Here is a 25,641-nt window from a genome sequence, read left to right on the forward strand (position 1 = left end):
AGCAAGCTAGGAAAACAGAGATTAAAAAAAAATTAAATTACTCATTAGCTAATTCAGTGCCATCCTGCACCATTTCCTCCAGAAGAATCTGAAGTTGATCCTGGCATTGCACAAAAGTCATCAAGTTTGGGGCTGAGGTGATACAGAAGTTGGTATGGAAGGGTTTGATGTCCCCACATAGTCTTGTGCTGCAAGTGTAAGTGGATTTAAAGAGGAGAGAGGAAGATTCACCATATTTGTGTCCCCAGTGTCTCTTGCCTCAAGCCAAACAAGCCATACAAGACCAGTGAGCACCCCTGGTGCCACAGCCTGTGTCAGGCCACTGAGACCCATCACACACACAGCCAGACTGGTCCCCAGCCCCAGCAGCTCCTGCAGGGGTCTGACAGGGAGCACACCCAAGGGACTGTCCCCTTCCACGCCCAGAGCCAGGAGAGATGAATAAAGTTACACCACAAACCCCTTGAGGACAGCAGAACTTCATTGTGAAACCCTCTCACAACAGGGAGAAAAAAACCCCAGGGTTTGACCCAGGTTCTGTCTGCAAAGTACAAGAGAGACTTTCAAACAGCAAAGACATCACCAGCAAAAATCTGGTGGCAGGAGCTGAAAAGCAAAGCTGGTGTAAATTGCTGTTAATTTTACATGCACTATCATCAAAAATAGGACAAAATTCACAAGGACCTTCCTTCCCTGTGACCAATACAGAGGATTTAGTTTGTCTGTATTAGATATGCTGGAGAGGAAAAGAAATCTGTAAGAAAGTAGATACTGTGACTGATCAATTTGTCAAAGTCAAAGCACACAGATTCTTTCAAAACCATAAAAGGATTATTCATGTCATGATCTAATGACTTTTAAAGAGATGGAGAGCTCCTCATACAGCCAAAGATAACATGCTGAAATTAAAAGCTTTTACCATTTGTTTTCTAATGGAAAACTAGCACTAATTCCCCTTTTCTGCTTTAAGATTTCTGTTGGTTAATAAATTCATCCTCCAAACTGAGTAAAAAAAAGGAGACTGTTAATTAATTTTCTGATTTTCTTCTGTGTTTTAATTTTTACATCAGGGAAGAGAAAAATACTTGATTTAGAGGTGTAACTTGCAACCTAAGAAGTAGAGCTGTATGTTTAGAAGTCCAGCTGAAGTCAGAGTTTGAGCCCTTGCCTGGTTTCAATGTCATACCAAGGTGACTCCTGAAATTCCCTCATGTCAAACTGTGACATTTCTTTACATACTCTGTGCTGTCAAAGCTGCAAAACAGGACTGGAAAATTGATCACCATATAACCCACTGATGCTAGAATCAATCTGGAGAGATTCCCTGACTCCAAAGAGGTTTCAGCCACAATTTCTGAACTGAAGTCTTTACTTGTGCAAGAGACTAAAGTCTGTTCTTGGACCATGATGAATGCTCTGCTGAAAATTGGTTTTGGTGGAACAGGAGTGGAAATGGCTGGGAAGAAGGTCCAGTACCTTTGTTCCACCTTAATCAGCTCTGAGATAAAATACATCCTCCCAAGTCCTTCAGCTGGAACAGGCTGTCTGGAGCAGGAACTGTCATCCTCTGTTTGTACAGCACCTGACAGTTTTTCATATAGGTTATAAATAAAACTAAGTGGACAGAGGCACCAAGTAGTATCACTTTTCTGTCCTATAACCTGCTTGCAGAGCAGGCAGTTCATCAGTAAGTAAATGGCAATAATGCAAAAAACAAGACAGCTATTATCTTATCTTAGTAAGAAAACATTAATTCTACTGAAACCCATGGGTATTTTCCACACAACAGTTCACACAAATTGACTAACATGTGTTAGGCACCTCCATTGTACACCATAAAGGTGAGTTCTGAGGGGACTGTCCAGCTTTAGGATAGTAACATGAACAATTCTTTAAATAAGGAAGGCAGCACTTAAATGATGCTTTCAGGTAGGAATTACAGAATACCAAATTCTTACAGATGGTGGGAGTGTTAAGTTGGTGGTACACATTGCACCTGCAGAGAAAAATCAAACATCCTTTCTGAGCAGCTTAAAATGCAGAGGCCTTCCCTGCCCCACAGCCTCTGGCAAGGAAAAGAATTATCCAAGGCAGTGCATTGAAGTCAAGCCTCAGGGGCTCATACATACAAAAGCTGCTCACTCATCCTGCTCAGTGCCCTGGCATTTTACAGCCATCTCCATTCAAGCATTGCTTTCCATGTACTGTCAGGTTTCTTGTAGGTACTGACACAAGCAGCAAACAAGAGAGCCCCAGGCAGATTTCCCGGGGGGGAGGTGGTCACAGATTACAGTAGGAATGTGGCAATTTCCAGTATTTAATATCAACAGGCAGTAACTGGACACACAAGGTGCAATTCCTAAGAAAACTTTTGATATCAGACAAGAATTTTCAGGCACCAAAACAACACTTGCACCTGTATCTGGCATCCTGGTGTCTACTGGCCTTCTGTATTGACCTCCATCAATACACTGGGGGTGGTGGTGTCTCTACAACTGCTATATTCAAGAAACAACAAAATACATTTTAAGTCTCCCCTCTCTCCACCCAGCAAACTGGACCAGAGATATGCTGCATAAATAACAGAAAGCTAGGGGGAAGAGTAGAAAGTCATTTTACCCTGAAAGAATGCAGGAAGGTAAGGAAGAGCCCAGTGCTCCCTGATGCAGCAGTTTCCTAAAGGTACACAAGTGGTGTAATGCTTTGCCACCTGTATCACAAAAACTCCAGAGAGCATTGTCACTATTTACAGTTTACTATTTATCATACATCCCTGTGCAGCTCTTTATCCATTCCAACAGAAATGCATAAAAGCAATTGTCTTACTAGCATTAAGCACAACTCGAGAAGAGGGGAAACCTCCAGCTCTGACACCATAAAGCACCACCCCATAAAGCCTCTATTTCACAGAGCAGCAGCTACATCTTGTGGAAATATTTAGGATTGCAGGCTTATCCCTAATAAATACCCATTTATCCCTGAAATGCTCTGCCCTTTGCTGCCCTCTTTTTATGCACAAAGTGAACCTGCACCACACCTTGATCTATTGTAGAACAGCAGCTGCAGCCAATCGCTCAATCCCCCAGAGCAGTCTGGCTCATCACACCACAGCAATGATCCAACACCAGGGAGCAAAGCTCAGGTCTGGCCTCTGGGGCTGAATGCTGAGCCTTTGCTAATTGTAGCCTAATAGAAGCAGCAGCTCCGGTGCCAGCCTCGTGTGTTGCCCAGAGAATCCGTGGATAATTCAGCCCTGGAAGTGTTCGAGGCCAGGCTGGACAGAGCTCCAAGCAACCTGGTCTCATGGAAGGCATCTCTGCCCATGACCCGGGGTTGGAATGAGATGATCTTGATGCCCCTTTCAAACCATTTCATTGCAAATCTAATGAAAATCTGTTTCCATAACTAAGACATTTCCAAATTAGACCAAGTACAATATTTCTCATTGTCAGAGCCCAGGACATTCCTCTGGCTGCCCTGGAGGACTCAGGACTGGGAGGGGGCTCAGAGACTTTGGCACAGAGTCAAAGACACCTGTGCCTTTAATTTTAGCCCATGGAAACAACTACCAACTTTGTGTGAGGAGTTACAAGCCACAAGAGTTTGAGTAGAATGTTAGTGAATTTATCACAGGGTGGAAAAGTAGGATTTTGGGGCTTTTAGCATGGGGGTCCAAGAGGCAAAGATGGAGGAATCTGGGCGTGTCCTGTCTTTCTCCTTCTGGTCCTCCATCTTCTGCTGTGATGGTGGCACTTTTGGATTGGTTTAGAGTAGAGACAGACTGTTTAACATAGGTGATAGGTATTGGAAAATTGTTATAAATAAAGTACACGTAGTATAAAACGATAACACTGCCCTGATGGCAGTCAGTGTGCTTCAACCCAACCTGCCAGACAGACCTCAGCAGGTCAGAAAGACAATGTATTAGATACAATCTAATGAGCAAATACACAGCCTTGAGAACAAGAGCCAAGGAATCTCAACTTCTTCAGTCTTGGGGCTGGGAAAAAGAGACTTTCTAACACCTGAGGGTCATCTCAACACCAGAGACCTCACCATCTCATCAATATGGTTATTTACAAAGGAACAGCCCAAGGGCATCCTGCAGTCTGAAGCTGAGGCAGGGGATAGCGAACTTTGGTTTTGTGTACTCTTCTATGGCTATTTCTTCTCTTCTTCCACCTGCCACTTTCCTAAGCTGTAAGTTAAAAAGTACAGCACAACTTCCACAAGAGCCAGGCATTTAATATCATTGCCACTGCTGTCCCCCTCTCACATTAGTGCAGGAATCACAAAGAAAACCCCACAAATCACAAACCTGAAGCACGTTTATTAACTAGCTTTGATCTATAGGGAGTTCCTGCTACCTACACTGAGCAGGAGCTGCCTCACAGAGGAGTGGACTCTGGACTTGAAGGCACTGCTGCTCATTTTTCCACCTGCCCAGGCAGACCACCCTGATTTAAGGGAAGGGCTCCAAGTGCAGCTCAGCACAGTCAGCAGCAACAGCCCTTCTGAGGGAGATGCACCTACAAGTCAGGGAAGTGGGGGAATAACCTCCCAAGTAATGTTAGAAATCAGAAGCTGTAGCTTGCACTGAGACAGTCCTGCTGTCTGCCAGGTAATAACAGCTTATCCAAGATGTCTGCTATTGCCTAGGGCTGATTTCATCATAGCCTGTAACCTGCAGCCCACAGCTCTCAAGGCTCTCCACTACAGGCAGGGCCAGGGAGATTGACTGAACATTTTATAGCCAAGAGTGTCAGACAGACTAATGACATGGAAAACCCCAGAGAAGGAGAGCAGCAATCAGTCCTGCCATCAAACCCTCTGCTTAGCTGATCTGCAAAAACAAATTCACTCCAGCTCCTCTTAATAATAATAAAAACCCAAACCCACAAACCAAAGCCAAAGCTCCAAATCTTTTTACATTACTAAATACTTTATAGCATTTGTGCAGGTTCAGTTTTACTTCAGTCTGGTAACTCTGGAGTGCCTTAAGTGAAAGAGCAGCAAGAGCAAAATAGAGACAATGCCCACAGCAACCCTCCCCAGCAAAGCCAGGTCAGGAGTATAGAACTCTGAAGTTCTTACACAGGGCACAGACTGAAGGTACACTGATTAGAAGTTTTTCCTTTGAGCAATGTGTGAAAATGCTATGAAAGACATTGTTAATTGGAAGCAGCAATTAAACATAATAGATGTTTCCTACAAAAGATACAGCCAACAATATGGAAGTGTGAATCAAGAATTTTATTTTTTCCCCACATACATTAAAAAAGTGAATGAACACACAAGACAGCAAGTCAGAGAAAATAAACATATTTACAAGACAGTTAAGATATCAATTTTTTTCCATCTTCAAGATCAAGTCATCACAGATTTTCGTTAATTCATCATTTTCTTTAGTCTGTGGAAGAAAAAAAGAGTGAGTTTCAGGTATGTCCAAACTATGTTAGAACCTTGTAGTGAGCTGACTGCATTAAGTCCTGTTTGCCAGTATATGCAATAGGAAGTCCATTTACATGATGGTGGCTCATGCAAATTTAATGTAAAGGAGAGTCTACTATGCCAAAGATCACATGGCATCCTTAGGAGCCTCAGGAAATGAGAAATGAAATCCAGTACACTGTTTCTGCTTCTTCCACAGACATTCCCATAACACATGGAGACCAACTGATCCAAGGAAACAAGGCTTTTGGGACTCAGCCTTTGTTAGGTACACCAAAATTCAGGACATGGACAATTTAGATTTTAATCTTCACAAGAAAGGCTCTGCAAAATGATGCCTTGATACTTTTACTGACATGTGACAATTTCCAGTTTGTAGAATTCCTTATGGAACAGTTAAGCCATTTTAATAAGAACTCTTATAATGTTACTGTATTTATGACAAGACCAAACCTAGTTCTGTGTTAAATGGCTTGTCTCATCTCTCCAGTTACAGGCCTACTGTTTCCTCTGCTATGCAAACTTCAGCCATAAACCTGAAGACTCACAAATATGGGTTTTTTCCATAATAGGAATCTGCCAGCATTATCAATTTTTGAGTCTTCAATATTGGCAGCAACAACAATGATGCAGTAAAACTAACAGCATGCACTTCCAGCAGTGACTTTTAATCTTCAAAAAGCTTATTCCTTTGAAGAGTTACAACAAAGGATATGCCTTTACAAAACATTCTAAGACTTTACCTATGGAATATGAAACAATATAAAGTACAAGGACTAATGGCCTGAACAACATTGAAATCTTGAGTCACATACAGTTAAATATGTGCTAACAGCTTACATGTCATGTTCATGAACAAGCTGAGCCAGACAGTTATTCAAATTTACTCCCAGATTATGCTCTGCACCATGTGTAACTGTTAGTCACCACCTCCTTCAGTAACCTCCTGACACAGGAGCCCAGACTGGTTTGGAAATGAACCTTGTGCTCCAAAAAAATCTAAACATACAGACAAGTCCTAACATGACACTTATGTCAGGTCTCAACGCTAATTTCCCAAAGCCTGCCAGGAGAGCAGCCATCAAAACCAGCACAGTTAGCAAGGCTCCTCCTAGCCCTGATGCAAGGGAGTTCTTAAATTAGTCCAAGGCAATAGCTTGAGTAGACTCAGCCATGGTGTTGTGACTGACCTTTTGTTCAAGGCTCCTCTCTAAAGACTGGATCCTCATCTGCTCTTTGCGCAGAGTGGCTTGAAGTGCTGCAGTCTCTGACTTTGCTTTGCTGCGGACCTGAGCAATTTCCTCATTGGCTCTGAAACAGGCACAAGATGGTGTTTATATTCCCTTCAGACAGCAAGCAGACCTCTCCGAATCACATTAGATGCTTGTACTTGAGATTAATTAGTAAATGAAGTATGTTTAAGCCAGGTTTTGGCACTATTGAATCACATTCTGCAGCTACTGTGAAAACTATGTATGCCATTCCTGGTACCTGGCTTTTTTACATGGTACTTACTGCTGCAGCTTTTCTTCAGCATGTGCTTTCAGTGCCTGGTATCTCTGCTCCTCTTTTTTAATTCTAGCCAAGTAATCTTCTGCACATTTCTTCAGAACTTCTTCATTCTGTCCCAAAACCAAAAGAAGTTCAGTTAGCTGTTTAAGCTAGTAGAGGGAGGAGTTTCCCCACTTGACAAAGGGGTTATTTGACTACACCTGAGGGACAGTATTTGCTCACTGCAGTTACAGAAACAACTGTGAAATCCCACAGGCCTATATGGACTAAACTGCTTCCTTTCAACTATCTTAACTTTCCAGACATTTGTTCACCATATTTGCCCCCAATAAATTATTCAGTAGCAAACTCTAGTAAAAGAAGGCCACTAAAACAACAGTCACTAATTGGTTTTGGTTTGCTCCAATTTTTTTTTAAATCAGCTTTGTATTAAGTTGCAAATGTCACAAGAATAGCTAGAAATCCAGCTTCTCCAAAGAACCCACAGAAAGATTCAGGCTTTGGACCCTGATGTAAACAAATCCAACACTAAGAGCAAGGAAGCTACCTTGGCAGTCACACTACAAAGATATTTTATTAGCCATTGTAGGAAGTTGGAACTGTTTGAAACAATTGCTAGGACTCTACTAATTGTAGGCCTCGAATTTAGTAATTGTGTCTCCAAGCAATGTTTATCTCCATGCTAAGGAAAGGGCTCCTGAACTTAGGGTCGAGATGGAAGGGACACAAGATGAAGGAAGCCTGACATGTTAGCAAAGAAGAAACTGAAGTTTTAACAGACACTATGCCTGTTTCTAAAACCTAGACTAGCATGAAACTTCTAAGGGACTAGTTTCTGAGTTTTAGTAAACAGGGACATTAAAAGATAATTGAATGAAAAATCTGAAGGCACTTTTTAAAGCACCAACTGAATCAATTTTCAGGCATTTCATGAGTAAGAAACCATAGCTTATACTCATTAACTTCTTTCCTCCAGCCTCTGAAGAAGCTGCAGAAAAAGGCTTGACTTTAGCTTTAGAAAAAAGCCACAAGCATCTTAGTAGGGAGCACCTAATAATCTATTATTCTGACTTATAATTGCACATCCATTCAATATGGTGTAGGGGAAACAAGCTGCTCTTATGCAGCAGCTGCCACATGAGAATATCTCTATGATCAGCAAAAAAAGATGTGCTGCAGCGAGAAAACAGCTCACTTCTGTTTGAAGAAACTTTGCCATCTAAGATATTATCTTGCTTTAAGTCAGTCACTAAATACAACAAATTAGTAGTTTTTTAATAATCTTTAAATAAACAACTTAGCACATGGTTTCACCTTTTTAGGTAGTCCTTATACTACCTAATTAATGGCTGCTCTAGAAATTTCACCATTTCCTCTCCCAAAATAAATGAACTTTAGTGAAGAGTATTATTTGCATTAAATCATCTTACTTTGTGGTAACCCTCTAACACCTCTTTCTGTTTCTCAAGTCGTTTGAAGATTTCAGAGAAGGACTTCTCCATAGAGTTCAGATCTGAAATAGCCTGCTGCTTCTCTTCCATCAGCTTCTGTATTTCTTTCCTTGAGGCTTCCTTTTGCTTCTGAGCATCCTCTAGAGAAAGTGGAGTTAACCCATGATAGTTATTGCTTTAGCATAAAACCAGTTCCATAGTACAGACAGACAGATAATCCCCACACCTTCAATTCTTCCCCTTACAAAGGTTCCATAACATGGCCTCTCACCTGTAAGGACACCATGTCTGTGCTTTTAAGAAGTCTTTGTATCTTGGTTACATATTTCCTCACACCAAACTTAAAGCCATTAAACACCATGACCATGTGCTTGCCAAAAGCATTTTTTCTCCTGCACTGTAGTCAAAATACTCCACTAGAGTTTACTGTTACAGGAGCCTTGAATGTTGTGATAGAAGCAAGGATCCAAAAATATTTTTCATTAAACATACACAGCAGCTGGAAGATCTGGAGGAGACTGGGATAACAAGTCAGACTAGCACAGCAGACTTTCAGAAGAGGTTTGGGTAGTACACCCAAGCTATGTTTCCCATGGCCTTAGAGGAGCACAAAAGAGCTGGCTCAGATGTGCCTAATTCAGCTTTGAGCTAAGAAAATGCAACTATACAAGAGCTTCACTGGATGCCTTTCCTAGTTTTGAAGCCACAAACTTGACTTAGGCAAAAGGCCAAATCTGTCCAGCAGGAACTTCTAGTGATACCTTGCCACTTAAATGATGCCAGAGAGTAAACAATCAAACAGAGTGCTGACAACTGGATCTGCCAGATTTAAAAAACCAACAGCTCCAGTGAAGAATAAGAAAAAGTTGTGTTCATGCCTGATTCAAGAAGTCATCATTACCTATCAAGTGATATCATGTCTGTATGGATATGCATAAAATTGTGAGTCTATCTTGTCTTAAACCTTACACTTATCCTGGAAGCACTTGAAATATTAATGTCAGAGGTGAAGAAGTACTAACCTCATTTAGTAACTCTGAGCTAAGCACATCCCAGCCCCCCAAAGCACTCAAAATGTAAATAGGGAACTTACCCATAATTTGTGTTATTGTCTGTTCAAACTCAGCAACTATTTTTCTAAAAACCATGAAAAAGAAAAGTTGAACATAAGTTAGAAAACGTATCTGGAATAACTAAGTAGATATAAAAGTTAAGACAGATTCATACCCCATTTCTTTGTATTCTGTATGAAGCTTATTATACTTCTGGTTCCATTTCTCAATCTCCAGCTCTTTCTCTTGAACCTTTGAGGGTGAAAAGGTAAGCCTTTACTTTTTGCACAAAAAGAGATAAAAGACTTGATACTAAAAACAGTCTGAAAGACAACTTTAACTTAATACAGAGAGAGAAATAAGTTCTAATTGCTTAACAGAATCAAAATTGTTTAATTACAAATTTGACTCAAATAAAATTTAGATTAATACAGAGATTTTGCATATATGATTCCCAGCACATTGCCAGTATCTGTTCAAGTGGCAAGATCAGAGTCAACTCAGCCAACCAACCTCTCACCCAGTGTCTGTGTAGACTATAACCTTAGAGAACACAATGGGCCAAGGAACATTTTCTCAAGTGACACACATTTCCCTCTTATTTACAGGGCAGACAAAAAAAGCACTTCACAAACCTGCTAATATTAACACATGAGAGAACAAATACCAGAAGCCTGTTCAAGATCAAATTGCTCTTTGCAGTAACTTTTACTCAACACTAAATTAGGGAAAGTGGAAAGGGGGAGGATTAAAAGATACCTCAATTCATTTGAGAATAATGATACCTATTTCACATCAGCTAAACTAAAGCAGATCTCACAGTAACAGAATTAAGCAGCACAAATACCCTTTGCTAAACACTTTGTGCAAGCTCCATAACAATTTAAGAGCTGTAACCACAGAGCTGACTGCACTGTGGGAGGCCTTCAAAGACAAGAGGCTCAAAACACATAAAATAACCTGGAATTTAAAAAATATCAAAGAGAAAGTAGAAGCACATGATTACTGTTTGTTTGCTAGTTTTGTCACAAAACTACATAGTAAACTGTAGTACACTGATTTTTCAGTATTTTAGAGTAATCTAGTTTTAAATATATTGCAGTATTTCAGGTGACAGGAAGCAGGACACTAGCAAAAACAGAATGTACTATTAAGAGAAGGAGTGATAGCTAAGCTAGGAAAAAAATATTACAAAAGCAAAGGTATGTGAAGATGGAAACAAGTCAGAAACTTGCACATGCAAGCTCAAAAAGGTTTCAGTAGACCCCAAAATAGCAGACTTCCCTAAGTCCTGTATTTGCTCAGAAGGAAAAAAGGTTTTCACTTTCCTCCTACTCCTGAGTTGTTTCACAGATGAAAAAAAAAAAAATTGAAGTTTAGCCTGTCTTCCTTTCAGGTTGATATTGCAATTCCAGGCCTTTTTATTTAAGTGACATAGCTGGAGTCACCCAGTCACACCTACAACAGTGTTTGCAGGTTTAAAGTAGTTCTTTCCAACAGGAAAGAGCAGTATTTTAATGATATTACAAGCTTAACCCCCTGCTATTATATAGATTCTTAGTTTTACATCAATGAACTAGAAGCTGTCCCCTGTCAAAGCCACATTTATTTTCCTGTACTAGACAATATGCTGAGTGAAAGTCACCTCCTAAATGACAGAAAGTAAAAGTTATTCCTACAAAAGCCACTATCTCTGTACTCTAAAACAAAAGAAGAACTTAAGCAGCAAATAATCACAGGTCATCCTTGATTGGTGTCCCTAGTGCCACTGCCTGCAGTACAGCAGTCAGCAATTCTGGAAGCTCCATCTTTTGCTGAAGTGATACAATTAGCTTTAAGGACATTTATGCTTAAATGCTCCTCTTACATTATTTAGTGTTTGTAAGGTAACATAACTCAGAAGTCATAATGAATTGAGTACTCCAGTTGCTGAAGTAAGTGGATATATGTCTTCTTGCATCAGTCAGCAGATAGGCTTTTAAAGGCAATTTCTGCAATTATAGCACAGGCTTAAAATCTTACCAACTTCTTCTTCCCTCCTTCACTAATGTCTTTGTCCTCTGGAGTGAGCTCCAGACCTCACCTTCACTTTATCAGCTGGACATGCTCTCGTGCATTCAGGTCCCACAAGAAAAGAACTGATCATAGCACTGAACTGGCACTACAGTTTTATCTTGTCTTAGGGAAGTTACATAAGTCACTCTCTTCCATTGGCATGAAAATGTATTCCTGCTTGTTGAGTTAAGTATCCAGATGATGGATATTAAGCCTAACTATCCCATCTGATAACAGGTGCCTTTTAATAGTGACCAGATATAAGGCAAAACCTGACTAATAATGAAGTTTGTCCTATTTCCCTAAGTGGTAGCTCTAAAAAGTTCTATACCTACAGAACCCATCAAGTCCACAGCAAGCTTTTCATAATGACAAACTTATGTCAAGAACGATGAGAAAAACTGCAAAGTAGAGATTTATCCCAGATAATCCAAACAAAAGGACCTTCCAAGGCTCTGCCAAGTTCTGCTTTGGAAGGGCCACCATACCTCTCTCTTCACCAGTTCAACAGCTGCATCCATGTCTTTTTGGCTATATTTTAGCACATCTATAATAGCATCCACTGCAGTGTTTGTAGAAGCAGCAAAATGGACTGGAGGAACATGACTACTCAGGGAGTCTGGAATTAGGGGACCAGCATCCTATAAAGAAAAGAAAAATGCAAAGTTTCAACAGATTCCATTGTCATACTACTGATTAGGTGCATGCATGTTATTTTAAGTCAATGTATCTCACTTAAACACACCAGATACCTCCACAACTTTGTTAGCATAAAACTTTCTTACCTTGAAGTTGACTACATAGCTCTAAGAAATACCTATAAGGTAGAACCAAAACTGCTACCCACCAATTACAGCTATCAAACAAAGCAGATGACACCAGGCTGTTCCTCACAAGCAGAAGAGATAGTTTCAGGATGAGCTGCTGCAGGCAGATCTGTTCAAACTATAAACCATAGATGCAAGAGCATCCAGTTTAACCTAAGTGCTTTTCACCCCACCAATGCAATTACAAAACATAGCTTGCCTTTTGTAGCTTGACTAGCATAAAAAAAAGACTGCTTGACTAGAGCATTCTTAAAAACAGCTCAAATTCCCTTAGACCGTGTGCAATGGCATCAGCTTCCATAAAATACTTGTAACATTTAAGAGACTGTTCCTCACAAAGTTCAACTTCCATATAAATAAGTATCCAACCTGGTTAAAAACAATCATTTAAGAAAAGACTTATCAGATTCTGCAATCCCTAAAATACCTGCCTAAGTCTTAAATTCAGAACCTAGTCTATCCCCTTCCTAAACTATCAACATGAAACCTGATAGCATTCCAGACACCCTTACAGAAGTTGTAAATGTCCCCAGAAGATCTAGTCCTTTTGGTTTCTCTTCACTCTCAAGACTCACTAGAGGCTTCCCAGCTTCCTCAGGCACATTACTTAAATCAGCAACAGGACTAAAAATGAACAAACATAACACCATTAAATTCAAGTGCCGTCTTTCTTTGCAAAGCTCTTGTAGCAGCAGCAGTCAGTCCAGAGGCCAGGGCAGTGACTGTCCCCCTGTACCCAGCACTGGTGAAGCCACACCTTGAATCCCGTGCTCAGTTTCAGGCCTCTCACTATAAGGACACTGAGGTGCTGGAGCACGTCCAGAGGAGGGCACAGAGCTGGGGAAGGGTCTGGAGCACAAATCTGATGAGGGGCAACTGAGGGGGCTCAGCCTGGAGAAAAGGAGGCTCAGGGGGACCTTCTCACTCTCCACTACCACCCAAGGGGAGTTTGTAGTGACAGGGGGGTTGGTCTCCCAAGGAACAAGGCTGGATGAAACAGCCTCAAATTGCACCGGGGAGGTTTAGATTGGATATTAGGGGAAATGTCTTCATTGAAAGGGTGGTCAAGCATTGGAAAAGGCAAGTCACCAGACCTGTAGTTATTTAAAAGATGTGTGGATGTTGCACTTGGGGACATGGTTTAGTGGTGGACTTCCCAATGCTGGGCTAACTGTTGGGAGTTGACAATCTGAAAGGTCTTTTCTAAGCTAAACAACTCTGATTTTATGTACTAAGTCAATACCTACCCAGGCTGAGATGGAGCTGTCATGATACTCTCACTTGATTCAATAGTACCATAAACTGGTTTTCTTGGACTGTCTCTCAACAGGGGGTCAAACTTCAAGTACAGTGACTGTTTTCTCAAGGCTGATTCCTTGAACTGAAGGGGGAAAAGAGGCATAAACTGACAGATCTGCTTCAGAGCTCAACACACACATCCCACCCACACACAAATAATCCTCTGAAGAGTGGGTGAGCCTATTCTTCAGTGGCCAGAGCACTGTTCTCAGGAGGAAAAATTACATAAGAGAACTCTGTGCCCACATACTTAAGTCCTTATGTAATATCAGAAGAGCTCAATCTGCTCACAGACTGAATCAAAAGAGCAAACATTAATGAACTATTATTCCAAACTAGAAGACACAGGGAAAGAGTATTATAAGCTGAAAAACCAGTGTATGCCATTTTCTCTTCCCTTATAAAATCATAAGGACAAACACAGCATTACTAAAACAATTTCAATTCAGTGCATTGACTGTTCAGAGATTCTCCCGCTTGGGTCCAGAATAACAGTAAGAATAACTAAACAACTGAACAGATTAAAATATGACAAGCCCCACTTAGAGACATTATTTCTGAAACTGGCCATAAAGCAAAAGAGATTAGAAAAACTGTTTTTGAAACAATGATCTGCACTCTTAAAGCATCATCTTCTAGCAGTTTTGGCCAGAAGTGAAACATCCTTCACCTCAGTTTCAGTGCTATTAAAGAAAACTAACACCTCTGCACACTGACAGCCAGAGACCATTGATTTTTGGTTAAATTGGTTATAACTACATTTCCTTGCACCATCACCCCCTCCCCAGCCTTGTCATCACATTCCTTTGGAATAAATGACAATTTCTGTGGACAACTCAAAGTGAAGTTAATTCATGAAAACATTTAAGGCTTGACACTTTCATCTTGGCTTTCCTCTCCACACTGCCAGGAAGGTAAACAAAATATTTAATATGTCATACTTACTGATGAAGACCCAAACTGTTCCAGATAGTCTATGCCCATTCCAAAAACTAGAAAATGAGGAAACAATACAATGAAGATGCAATACTGCCAAATTGTCCTACCACAGACAGAAACAAACATGTATAAAGCAAATCCCTGCTGTCAGTCTCATGACTTCTAGCTCTTCATTGGTTAAAATATCTTTCTATCCAGACCTGAAAAAAGCAAATATCTCTAAACTACGCAAACTGACAACTTCCATTTGTTCCCAGGCACCTGTAAGAATAGGTAGGATTTAACACACAAGTTGTGTGGTTCTATGGCTGAAGGGACAAGTACACTCAGATATTGTGTTACACACAATGCCCCATGAAAGAGCAAGATTGCCAATCTCACCATTAAAATTAGCACACAGCTCAGATTTGAAGGATGAAGTTATAACCATTTCCCAATACAGCAATTCCACTCCAATGTGAAGGTAATGACAGAGTGAGCTGCAGCCCAACCAATTGCTCATCCTTCCACACCATGCTCCTACCAGGAGTAACCCTTCCAAGTGGTTAAATCACAGCCATGTAGGAAGCTCTCAAGACAACCATCCTTGTCAGGAAGATCACTCACACTACAATATGAAACCAGTAGTGCTAAGGCCTGCAGTAACCTACAAGGCTCACAAACACAGCTGCACAGCTCTCAAGCTCTCAGTTTACAAAGCCTTTAACACCAGAAATTATTTTAAGGGAGCAATTTTTCAGCCCAGAAACTGCCACTGAAACTCTAGAAAGACAGTTTCTGTACTACCTAAATTCCCATCCTCACAGGCCACTGAATTCTAATAGCCAGCTTTTTGAACTTAGCTTAAACCAGAGGAAGTTAGAAATAGGCTTAGATACATTTCCCAGCACTGCTAGTCATTGTGGGGTCTGGAGTCCTTTCAGAAGGGCAGAATGAGAGAAAAAACTATCCATAATAGAACTTAAGCAGAAAAATATCTATACACATTACTGAAACAATACATTTTCAGTCTGTTTGAAAGAAATGCCCTTACCTTCTGATGATGGTCTGAAGAGCTCTTCAGGTTCAGCACCAGCTGTCTCATTTGCTGTTCCTTCAATTCTAGGGGAACTAGGTTTAATTTCTTCTGCAAACATTGACATTTTTCCACTGTCAGTAGAAACCAAATTATCTTGAGAGGGGACAACCTTAGCTGGAGACATTTTAGATGGGCTCATTTGCTTCTCCTGACAAAAAAAAAACAAAATCCTTTTAATTGTTAAAATATTTATTTTTAAATGTAATGAAAATCATTTTAATGATCAAATTGGTTTGTCATGAACTAACTGGGCAGCCAATATAATAAAACAAGAATTCACAAGCATAAAAATTAAACTAACAACAGTAACAACAGTGAGCACAGCTCAGGAGTCACTTTTCTAGAAGCCACACCTTTATGTTTGTCCTTATATGCAAATGCTGATCAAAAAAGATACTAAACACCAAGGCACCAATTTGACTGTCTCTGATGTTACCTTCAAAACACAGGTCTTCACAGCTGACATTCCTTCTAGAGCTGCTGAAGATGCATAAACCCTCTAATTCTTAGACAAGATATCAGAAATAGCTTTCACAAGATTAAGCCAGAGGACTCTGTTTCATGGAACAACTTTGTAAGATCTGTCTGTCTTTCCTATACCTTACCACTTCTCTTTTTCCTGGAAGTTCAGTTTCTGCTTGAACTCCTGGCTTCTCTTCTTGAGCTTTTGGCATGTCTTCTACCACACTCTGCTTAACAATTTCCCTAAAGAAAACAAACAAAATAAAAAAATCAGTATTGACATCACACAGTTCAAATTCTGTATTATCAGATGAACTGAACAAAGGTAGCTTCCTTGAGAGTTCTACTGCCACAGCACAGGAAACTTTACAGAGGGTGGGGATGTAAATTTACTGTCTTGCCTGGTGACAACTTAGGTGACAGAAAGCTCTCCCATCATGAGAAGCAGTGTTTCCTGGGAAGCAGAAAGTCACAGCAGCATCATTTATTTCTATCCACTTAACACTGCTCTCTTATTTTCATTTGTTAGGCTCATTGCTTTTTTTAAGTTAAAGATAGGCTCTTTGTTTAATTAAGAACAGAATTACAAGCAGCCTGCTCCTCTTTCCAAGGCCATGTTGTGATTATTGGTGTGAACTTCATTAGAGAAGTCCAATACTCCACTTGTGCTGTCAGCAGTAAGTAAACTTTTCACCTTGGTAAGCAGTAACAGATCATGTTACACAGGGAGCAAGAGTGCAAACATTTCTGTCAAATGAACAATTTGTGCCAGTCTAGTTCTGGCAAGCACCTGACGTCTATAGTAACATTAATAACCAGACTTTCTAGGAAAGGTAACAACATATTCCATCCTCCAGTAAAAAGTCTGTGTGCTGCCAAGAAAAATGCAGCTTCAGAGCCAGGTCTTTTTACTAGAGATAGCATTTAGATACAAAGAACATGCAGGGAAGAAACAGAAGAGTTCAGCAGAGAACAAAACTGCCTGATCCCTTCCCATGCTGCACCATGCACAACACTGCTGCCTACTTCCCTGTTTTATTTAAAGACAGTAGCAGTCACCTGATTCTCCACACTTTAATCTTGGAGAAGTGGGGAAAGCACCCCTTGAACAATGCTCTTTCCACCCAAGCCTGTTCTCTCCCATTCTCCCAGACTTAAAAACACCTTTTGCCTAAAGCTAGTCACCTCAGGAGTTTCCTTCCCCAATTATGATCTTTCCTGTTGCAACATTAACTGTGTTACAGATTACAACAGACTCTGCCAGCCTGGGAGGGATGCTGTCTAAGAAGTAGGAATGGACTAATTTGAGATACTATCTAACTTTGCTCACATGAATTCAAGGTGCTCCTGCATTCAGCTACAGATTCACTTACACATTTTTGGGTTCTTCTTTCTCAAGAGTTTCACAGCTACTTGGCCTGTTATCCTGCTCCACTGGAAGAGGTTCCCTTCCTGGTGAGGCACTCTCCTGTTCCTCTGGCAGGTGAGCTTTCTGAGGGCTGGGTTTAGAGCACTTGGGTGAGGTGGAAATTTTAGAGCCTCCTCCAAATGGATTAAAGTTTGGATCATCAAGTTTGTCCCAATCAAACTGATAAGATGCTTTAGGAATAGGGATTTCATCCTCCACATTACTTTTACTTTGCTCTTCAGTATTCTCTGGTTTTGTTTTGGTAATAGGAATTTTTTTGGAAGGTGGCTTAATTCCAGGTCTTTTACCTAGTTTCTTAGGAGGTGGTTTTCTAGCAGTGGTATTATCAAAGTCAAATTCCAGTTTTACTGGTCCAGCCTTGGTGACATCAGGCTTTTCTGCAGGTTTCTCTTTGGAGACACTCAGCTCTTCACGAGGCTTTGACTCTTGTGCAGAGGCTTGTTCTGCTACTGAAACATTCTGAAGTTTTGATTCCTCAGTTTTAAAAGAGTTGCTCACCCCAGAACTACTGGGACCTAAGCTGCCAGGTGACTGCACAGGAGGTGCAGGTGCCTCTGCTAATACCACTGAATTATCAGTCTGGCTTGCATCTGTGGAAGCAGACTTCACACCCTGCTCAGAGCCACCAATTGCTTGCTTAGGTGACAGCTTGGATTTGTTAGACTCCAGCTCACTCAGCGCAGATTGTTTTTCAGAGATGAGAGCTTTGTCTTCACTTAAACACTCTGTACTTGCTGTGGTTGAAGCAAAAGGAGCTGCATCGTCCCGCAGAAGAGAATCATTACTTTTTTCAATAGTTTTCTCAGGGCTACTGGATACTTTTACAGGAGACTTTTGCAGATTTCCAGGAGAATGAGGCAACTGTACTGAACTTTGAAAAGGATTGATGTCATTTAAGTTATCAAAATCAAGATTGTAGGAACCTCGACTCTTCACTGGCATCTCATCATCTGGGTAAGCAGCCACACTGACCTTCTCTGGCATTTGTGTATTGCTTGTTTCAGCTTCAGGCTTTTGTTGACATGTGCTGCATTAAAAAAAAAAAAAGACAGTTACTTTGCAGGCATAGTTTGAAATTAGAAAAATTTGCACAAGTAGATTTGCATGGTCAGAGTAATCAGTTCGGGTTTTTGGTTGTTTTTTTTTTTTTTTGCAATATGACAGCTGACAGCAAAATATAACAGCAAAAATTCAGTTGTCACCTAAACAGCCAAGGCTTATGAGCTCTGGTACTTATGAAACAGAGGGAGATCAACCCCTGAAGTTAGCCAGTGTTCCTAAGCTACCTGCTCTACACAGCCTTGATACCTCATGCCAGTCATCCCTGGAGACTGCTGTACTCAGCACAGCATTTGGACACTGCCCTTTCACCGGGCAGTGAAACACACACTGCTTAGGAGGAGTTATTGACAGTCAGCAGCCCGAAAACAAACACAACTTGTGGTACCATCTTCATGCAGATTCATCTGAGTCATGACAGACTCAAGTCTGGGACCAAACCAAGTCATGATTCAGGTCCTCCCACACTAGTCATTACTTTGTCTGGGCAGTCTGGCAAATATTTTACCTCCTGAAAGTATGCACCACCATTTGATTTTTGAGGGCCTACATACAAAACCCGACCCTGAACTTCAGGCACTCTAAATTCTGTACAACAGCACATGTGAAGAGCAGAGCAATACACAAGAAAACACTTCTCCAGTAAGAGAATGGTTAAGATTTTCTAGTGAAAGACGAAGGTTAAAGAGTTTGTGTACTCGCTATTGTTGAATATTCTACAAGTTATTGCTGCCCACTTTATTTCCCCAAACTCCACACAACTTCTGAAAGCTTAGCCTCAGACTACAGAGAGTTAAGCCATTACTTCCTGAAAGAGGATTTCCTCCCATTGTTTTGTCCCTCCATAAAGTTATTATTTCTATATGCCATCCTTATCTGCTGCAGAACAGAACATGATTAAAAGCCACTCACTAAAAACTCCACTTTGATAAACTCGAAAGCAGAGGAGGGAGGTAAGAGCTGAAGAAGTTGCTCTCACCCGGTTTGAGCACCTCTTCCCGGCAATAGCTCAGCCCCAGGCTGCGACTACTCAGGTCCCTCCCACTCTCCTTCAGCGTTTAACCTAATAAATGCCAGTCAGGAGCGAGACACCTGCTTGGAACGCCAATCGCTTGTGACCGGGCCAAAGTGACCCCGTTCAGCAACACGGAGCCCTTTCACGGATTTGTTACAAACGAATCCTCACATTTTAAAACTAGAGAGGACACGTTCAGCACAAGCAGTGCATTGATACAATCATGCCCTAACTAAAACAATTCTGTGCTGATCCTTTAAACTCACTTGAACTTCATAAGTACTAAATCTTTGTTTATTTGTGCAAGCAATGAATTTGGGGCATAAATACCATAACATTATTTAGTTGTGGTGATTAGTTCAGAAATAGCTTTCTGAGCTAGACTGTACATGGAAATAAACAGTTGAAGCAAACGTATACACTTAAACATTTAAGTGTTGCCACCTTTTTCCCTTTCTCCCCCTCCCAACAACAAAAACACAGATCAAATGAAAGTATTGGGTAGTTAAAAACAAATAAAAGGGTGTATTTGCTTGCAGAAGGCAAAACTAAGACCTGAAACTTCTTGCTGGTGGGAATTACAGATGTCAGATGTCTATACTAGTTTAAAGAGGGGCTAAAAGGCAGTAACAAAATTTGCATTTAATATTGTCATGATACCACCAAATTGAAACATTACAGATTTTATGCTCTTCTACAAACAGCTATTATGAGCCACTTTGAGACTAAGGCTGCTAGACTATAAAGGCACATAAACATGTTTACACTTGTGACTGATGGTATATTCACTTTGTGCTGCTAGATTAAAGAAAATCTTCATACTCCCTGACTCAAGGTGTCAATTCAAGCTAACCCTTCAGAAGATTTATCTCTTTAGATTTTACTCCTCAAGATACAACAGTACTTAACATACAAGATAAGATATTTTAAGGCTTAGCTTCAGAATAGTTGTATTCTCACACAGAAACCTTACATCAAGTAGAGAATACAAGACTGTTTCTTACAATATTTCTTCTCAAGCTATTTACCCATACCATAAGCTACCTTAATGAAATCAGTTACAGAGGAGTTGGGAATAAAGTTCAATAACTAATATTACAATCAAGATAAAATTTTCTTAAAAGTAATGACAGTTTTCTTTGGAAAAGTTCATGCATTGGTCAATCCTAATTTTGTTCCTCTTGCACAGTTTGCATCTTGTTATAGAATATTATACTTTAACTATCCAGGATTAAATTAGGGAAAGTTAACTTGAGCATGCCCCATATGGGTAACACACAACTCACCCAGCATCAGGGGGTGCAAATAAAACATCATCTGCCACATCTTCACGGCAGTCGTCAAGTGCAAAAGTAGTCTGAAGTTTGTCTGCCATAGCAGGACTCAGAATTCTTCTAGTGTGAGGATCTCTTTGAGGAGTTTGAAAGGTTACCTTTAAGAAAGGGGTGGGGGGGGGGAAAAAAAGGAAAAACATGAGCACAGTATTTTTCAAGCACCAAATAGCACATGCATTCAGTGGCAGCTCTCATAGAAAGAGAAAGAATAAAAAGAATACAGAACCAGAAGTTTACCTTCATCGCTTTTCCCCCACTTTTTGGTGGCAAGTTTTCTTTCTGGGACAGGCGGAGAATAGAAGGTCTCCCTGTGGGTTCCGGCGGCGCAAAGAAAAAGTCGCAGTCTTCCGCTGTTAAATCATCCTTCAGGCTTCCTCCGTTTTCTCCATTTTCTGCATTTAAAATCTGCAGACTCATTCTAGGACATCAACACACACAGCACCGCAGCATGAATGAGAGGGTGTGGTCAGCCAGATGCACTTTGAGATAATGGAAGAAGTTGGCAGCCTGGCACTGGCTAGCCAAGACTAACAGCTTCAAAGGGAAAGTTGGAAGCATGGAAGGGCTTCGCAGGGAAAGGTCTATCTCAGGAGACTCTGAAGTACCTAAAAGCAGCACTGTACAGCCCCTCTGCTTTGGTAAGGGCTTGAGAAGCTAATTGTTGATATTATGCCTTCTACAGCTCACATTCTAGCCTGCCTGTGCTCTAAAGGGAGCTCTGTCACCTGCAGTGTTTCCTCCTTCCCAGCCCCTTCAGGCAGTGACGTTCAGCCGTGTGTCCTGTGACAGGGCATCCAGCTGAGCAGCACAACTGCTCCTGCAAGGGCCACATGAGAGATGACAATCATCTCTCTACTCCCATGCTCTCATTACTACATTGCACCCCAGCTAACAGCAGAAACAAGTGTGGTTAGTTAGGGTGTGTTTGGGATCAGAGTCCTGAATCAAATCAGCCTTTTCCTGCACTGAGTGTATGCTGCTCTTGTAAAGCAGATAGTACTTAGGAATCCTTTGCAGCATAGACATTACTGGTATGCAAATGAGAAAAGACATCATTAGAAAGGTGTTTCTGAAATATTGGTCTTACACTGGACATGCACAAGCTTTAGTAGATTGTTAAATACTGATCTAATTGTACTAATGTGAAAGACTTGAAAGTAAAGCCTGGGCTGCAACTAATATTAAGGATGAGAATAAACTAGAACTAGAGAGAAAGCACATTTAAAACACACCAGGCAAGCCACCATGTAGTATTTGAACTCTGCCTGCTTTTTATTCCCATTGGAGCCACTGCTGTTCTTAAAGGTTTAACACTAGCACTCAGTGATGCACAGCTGCTTTTAAAAAAAAGAGCTAGACAGAAGGCAAGGAAGATATAAGCATAACCACTGTCCATGAAGAATGACACCTGTGCAGTTATTAACCTGGAAAACTGCTATCAAAGCAATTTATTTCATGTGAGCTGATGTATTATCTTTTGTCACCTGTGCAAGATCACCAGTATCAAGTGGAAGAGACTTTGACTTTCTGCAATGTGTAACCATTCTAAGTGATCTCAAATGCTTGATTTGACCAAACATGTAATCCTTAGCCTGTTTTTCCCTCACGTATTCAGGATTAAGCTATACATACAATTGTTTTCAGTGTCATAAAGAGGTAACAAGAACACTTGGACTGAAAATTTTAAGTCATGTTTTCAATCTCCTCACCCCTAGGTATTTAAATTTCTGTACATAAGCCTGCAAACATTTCTGCACATTAATGTAGGCATTAATCCTTATGGGAAAATTTGCTTCCTACTTTCCATAGAATTCAGCTGCTTTGCCTGCAAGCCTGACAGTAGCACTTTCAATCAGCAATGGAATGCAAACAATAGCTGCAGAAGCAATGGCATGCAAAGTATGCCAGTATTAGCTATTTCTTCATTCCTTCTTTATTCATCATATTAATGCTTCAGTTCAGCTTGGTCTTTGTATTAAGCATTTTTATATTAACCACTTGTAGAACTTGAAGTGAACTTCACAGCTTTCCTTTATTCCAAACTAAAATTGAGACAACAGATGAAGCAAATCTTTACAAATTGTATTTTTTACTGTAATTACTTTAGAAGCAAGCCTAGGACATGGTAAAGTTGTCAACACCTTCTAAAACAAGCTCCATAAGCAGGGGAGGTTTGTTTAAAGACTTTTTCAGCTTTGTCATTGAGCTACTTGTGCACCATTGCTAATTGCAAATTGACACCCTATACCACTTTAGATATTAAATCTAAAAACCAAATTTCTTTCTAGGATTAAAATACTAAAAGTAATTAATCATTTTATTTTAAAAATTTGCAGTCAAGATTTGATCTAAATAATATTCCACATGTTCATTAGCTAGCAGCTGTGACAAAGTGAAAGGGTGGCCTTATTCATATCTTTGTTTGAAGTGATCAGCATCTGAGGCACATAAGTATTATGAAAGGCAGAAAGTTTTCCCATCATTGCAAAACAAAGCTCAAGGCCAGGCTGGATGGGGCTTGGAGCAGCCTGCTCTATTGGAAGGTGTCCATGTTCCTGGGAGGGAGGTTGGACATTGATGATATTCAAGGTCCCTTTCAACCCAAACTTTTCCATGGATCTATCAAAGTTCACAAAAATGGAAATGCTCCTTATTTTAGAAGGATATTTATGTGGCACATACCAGAACCTGCCATTCTACAGTTAAGAATTTACATAAATTCAGTGACATGACATCAGGTAATTAATCCTCAGATAACTATTATTTGTAAAGTGCTTCAACCTAACCTGTTGTTTAACAAATTCCAGGACACAATATCCAAAACACCAACGTGGTCTCAAATGCCTGAAAAGCCACTGAACATGCAGGGCAGAGATGGAATTTTTATACTTAATTATCCTTCTGAACTCCTCCAGCAGCCAATATGCAGAGCACTCGCTGATGGCAAAGCAAATTGGTATGTGCTGTGAATATTTCCATACAAACTAACACATAGCTGACTGATGTATATATTTATTTATTTTAGTGCAAATATCTCACTTCAGAACAAATAAACACTCTCCTGAGAAGCAACTCTCTCATAATCACCTTCTCCTGACTGCAGGGGAGGAGCAGCAAGGCCAGGGAAGGAGCAGCAGGCCCACCCCTGCCCATCATGGCACCGAGACATGTTTCAAGTCAAAAAAACAAGCTCTAAAAAAAATCCCAAAAACCCAAACCCAACCCTGCCTCGGTCCCTCTTTATTCCTGTCTCACTCCGGCTTTCCCATCAACCCCATATCAACCTGCAAACACACAGAGATGCCCCCAAGAGCCTCACCTCGTCCCCCACTTCAGTGGGGCGGAGCACCTGAGCTCCACCCATTACCCCCAAGTTCCTGCCTTCTCTTCATCCTTAAATTGACAGAAATAACCCTCAAATATCTTAATCTGAAGCTCACAGAGCTGCCCCAGACAAGGGGATAGCCCCGGCCCCACAGCACCTCAGGCGTGAATTTCACAAAGGGGTCGCTAAACTCCCCAAACACCACAGCACCCCAAGCTCACTGAGGGGCCCTCAGCCAGTCCCCCATCAAATTCAAACCATCCCAAGATCAGACGGGTCACCAAGCCTTCCCCCAAACTCACAGAGCAACCTCGGCACTCCAGGGCCACAGAAAGGCCCCTGAACCCTCCCCCAACCCCAAGCTTCCAAAGGGGCCCCACAGCTCACCCCTATAGCACCCCAAGCTCCCAGAGCGGCCCCCGAGCCCTCCAATCTCACAAAGAGGTCCCGACATAGCCCCTCCCAGCCCCACATTGCCTCAAGCGCTTACAGAGCCCGAACTTCCCCAAGCCTGTCCCTCCCCCTCCCTCGCAGAGGGCTCACCGAGATTGCAGCACCCAGTCTCACAAAGGGAAACCCAAACACTTCGCCCCAGCCTCACACCACCTTACAGCGGGGTCCCCCAAGTGCCCATACCTGCCGGCAGATCCCAGGTCGAGCCCTGAGGGCGCTCAGCCGCGACAGCACCGTACACCCAGCACCGACCGCAACCCCTCCGCCGCCGCCTCACGATTTCAAACCCAACGGAAGCCCCGGCCCGCCAATGAGGGAGCGGCGTTCGCGGCGCGCCCGCCAATCAGAAGAGCGTCCTGCGGAGGGGGCGGGGCCAGCGCCACGCGTGACCGTTGCGTCCCCCCGAGCCCGCCCCCGCGCGGGGCAGAGCGGGCGGTGCGGGTGCGGCTCCGCCCGGGACGAACCCTGCTGGCTGCACCGTGTCCCCGTGTCCCCACGGACAGACCCGCACCGGAGGCTGCCCCATCCCCGGCAGCGTTCAGGGCCGGGCTGGATGGGGCGCTGAGCAACCTGGGCTAGTGGAAGGTGTCCCTGCCCATGACGGGAGGTTGGAATGAGATGAGTTTAAGGTTCCTTCCAACACACAAGTTTCTATGATTCTACAGTCTCAGCTGTTCTGCTTCATTCTTTTGCATGAAATCACAGAAAGAAAACTTGCTGCTTCAACAAGCCGTTTTTTATTACTGGACTTCACAGTCTATTTAGCACATTAAAACAGTCCTTACTGTTGAGTCATCAAACAGCAACAACGAAGTGATTGTTAAAACAATAAAGTTAACAATGATGTCTTTTAGAATGAAGTAAGATGCACAGAATCCAAGCATGCTTTTACTGATTTAA

General features: G+C 41.6%; 1 protein-coding gene across 1 annotated transcript; it reads right to left on the minus strand.

Annotated features, from left to right (window-relative positions):
• Window positions 1-5,238: 5,238 nt before the first annotated feature.
• Window positions 5,239-25,019, minus strand: TACC3 (transforming acidic coiled-coil containing protein 3). Its single transcript, XM_066549225.1, has 16 exons — window positions 24,925-25,019; window positions 21,201-21,381; window positions 20,916-21,061; window positions 17,500-18,582; window positions 16,270-16,369; window positions 15,620-15,812; window positions 14,593-14,639; window positions 13,596-13,729; window positions 12,861-12,972; window positions 12,010-12,162; window positions 9,642-9,718; window positions 9,508-9,551; window positions 8,394-8,554; window positions 6,967-7,073; window positions 6,642-6,762; window positions 5,239-5,410 (listed from the first exon to the last, which is right to left on the minus strand). The coding sequence occupies exons 2-16, from the start codon at window positions 21,378-21,380 to the stop codon at window positions 5,345-5,347; spliced, it is 2,724 nt and encodes a 907-aa protein (XP_066405322.1). The 5' UTR covers window position 21,381; window positions 24,925-25,019; the 3' UTR covers window positions 5,239-5,344.
• Window positions 25,020-25,641: the final 622 nt, after the last annotated feature.

This window comes from Molothrus aeneus, chromosome 4, assembly GCF_037042795.1.
Source record: "Molothrus aeneus isolate 106 chromosome 4, BPBGC_Maene_1.0, whole genome shotgun sequence".
In the NCBI taxonomy this organism is placed as follows: Eukaryota; Metazoa; Chordata; class Aves; order Passeriformes; family Icteridae; genus Molothrus; species Molothrus aeneus.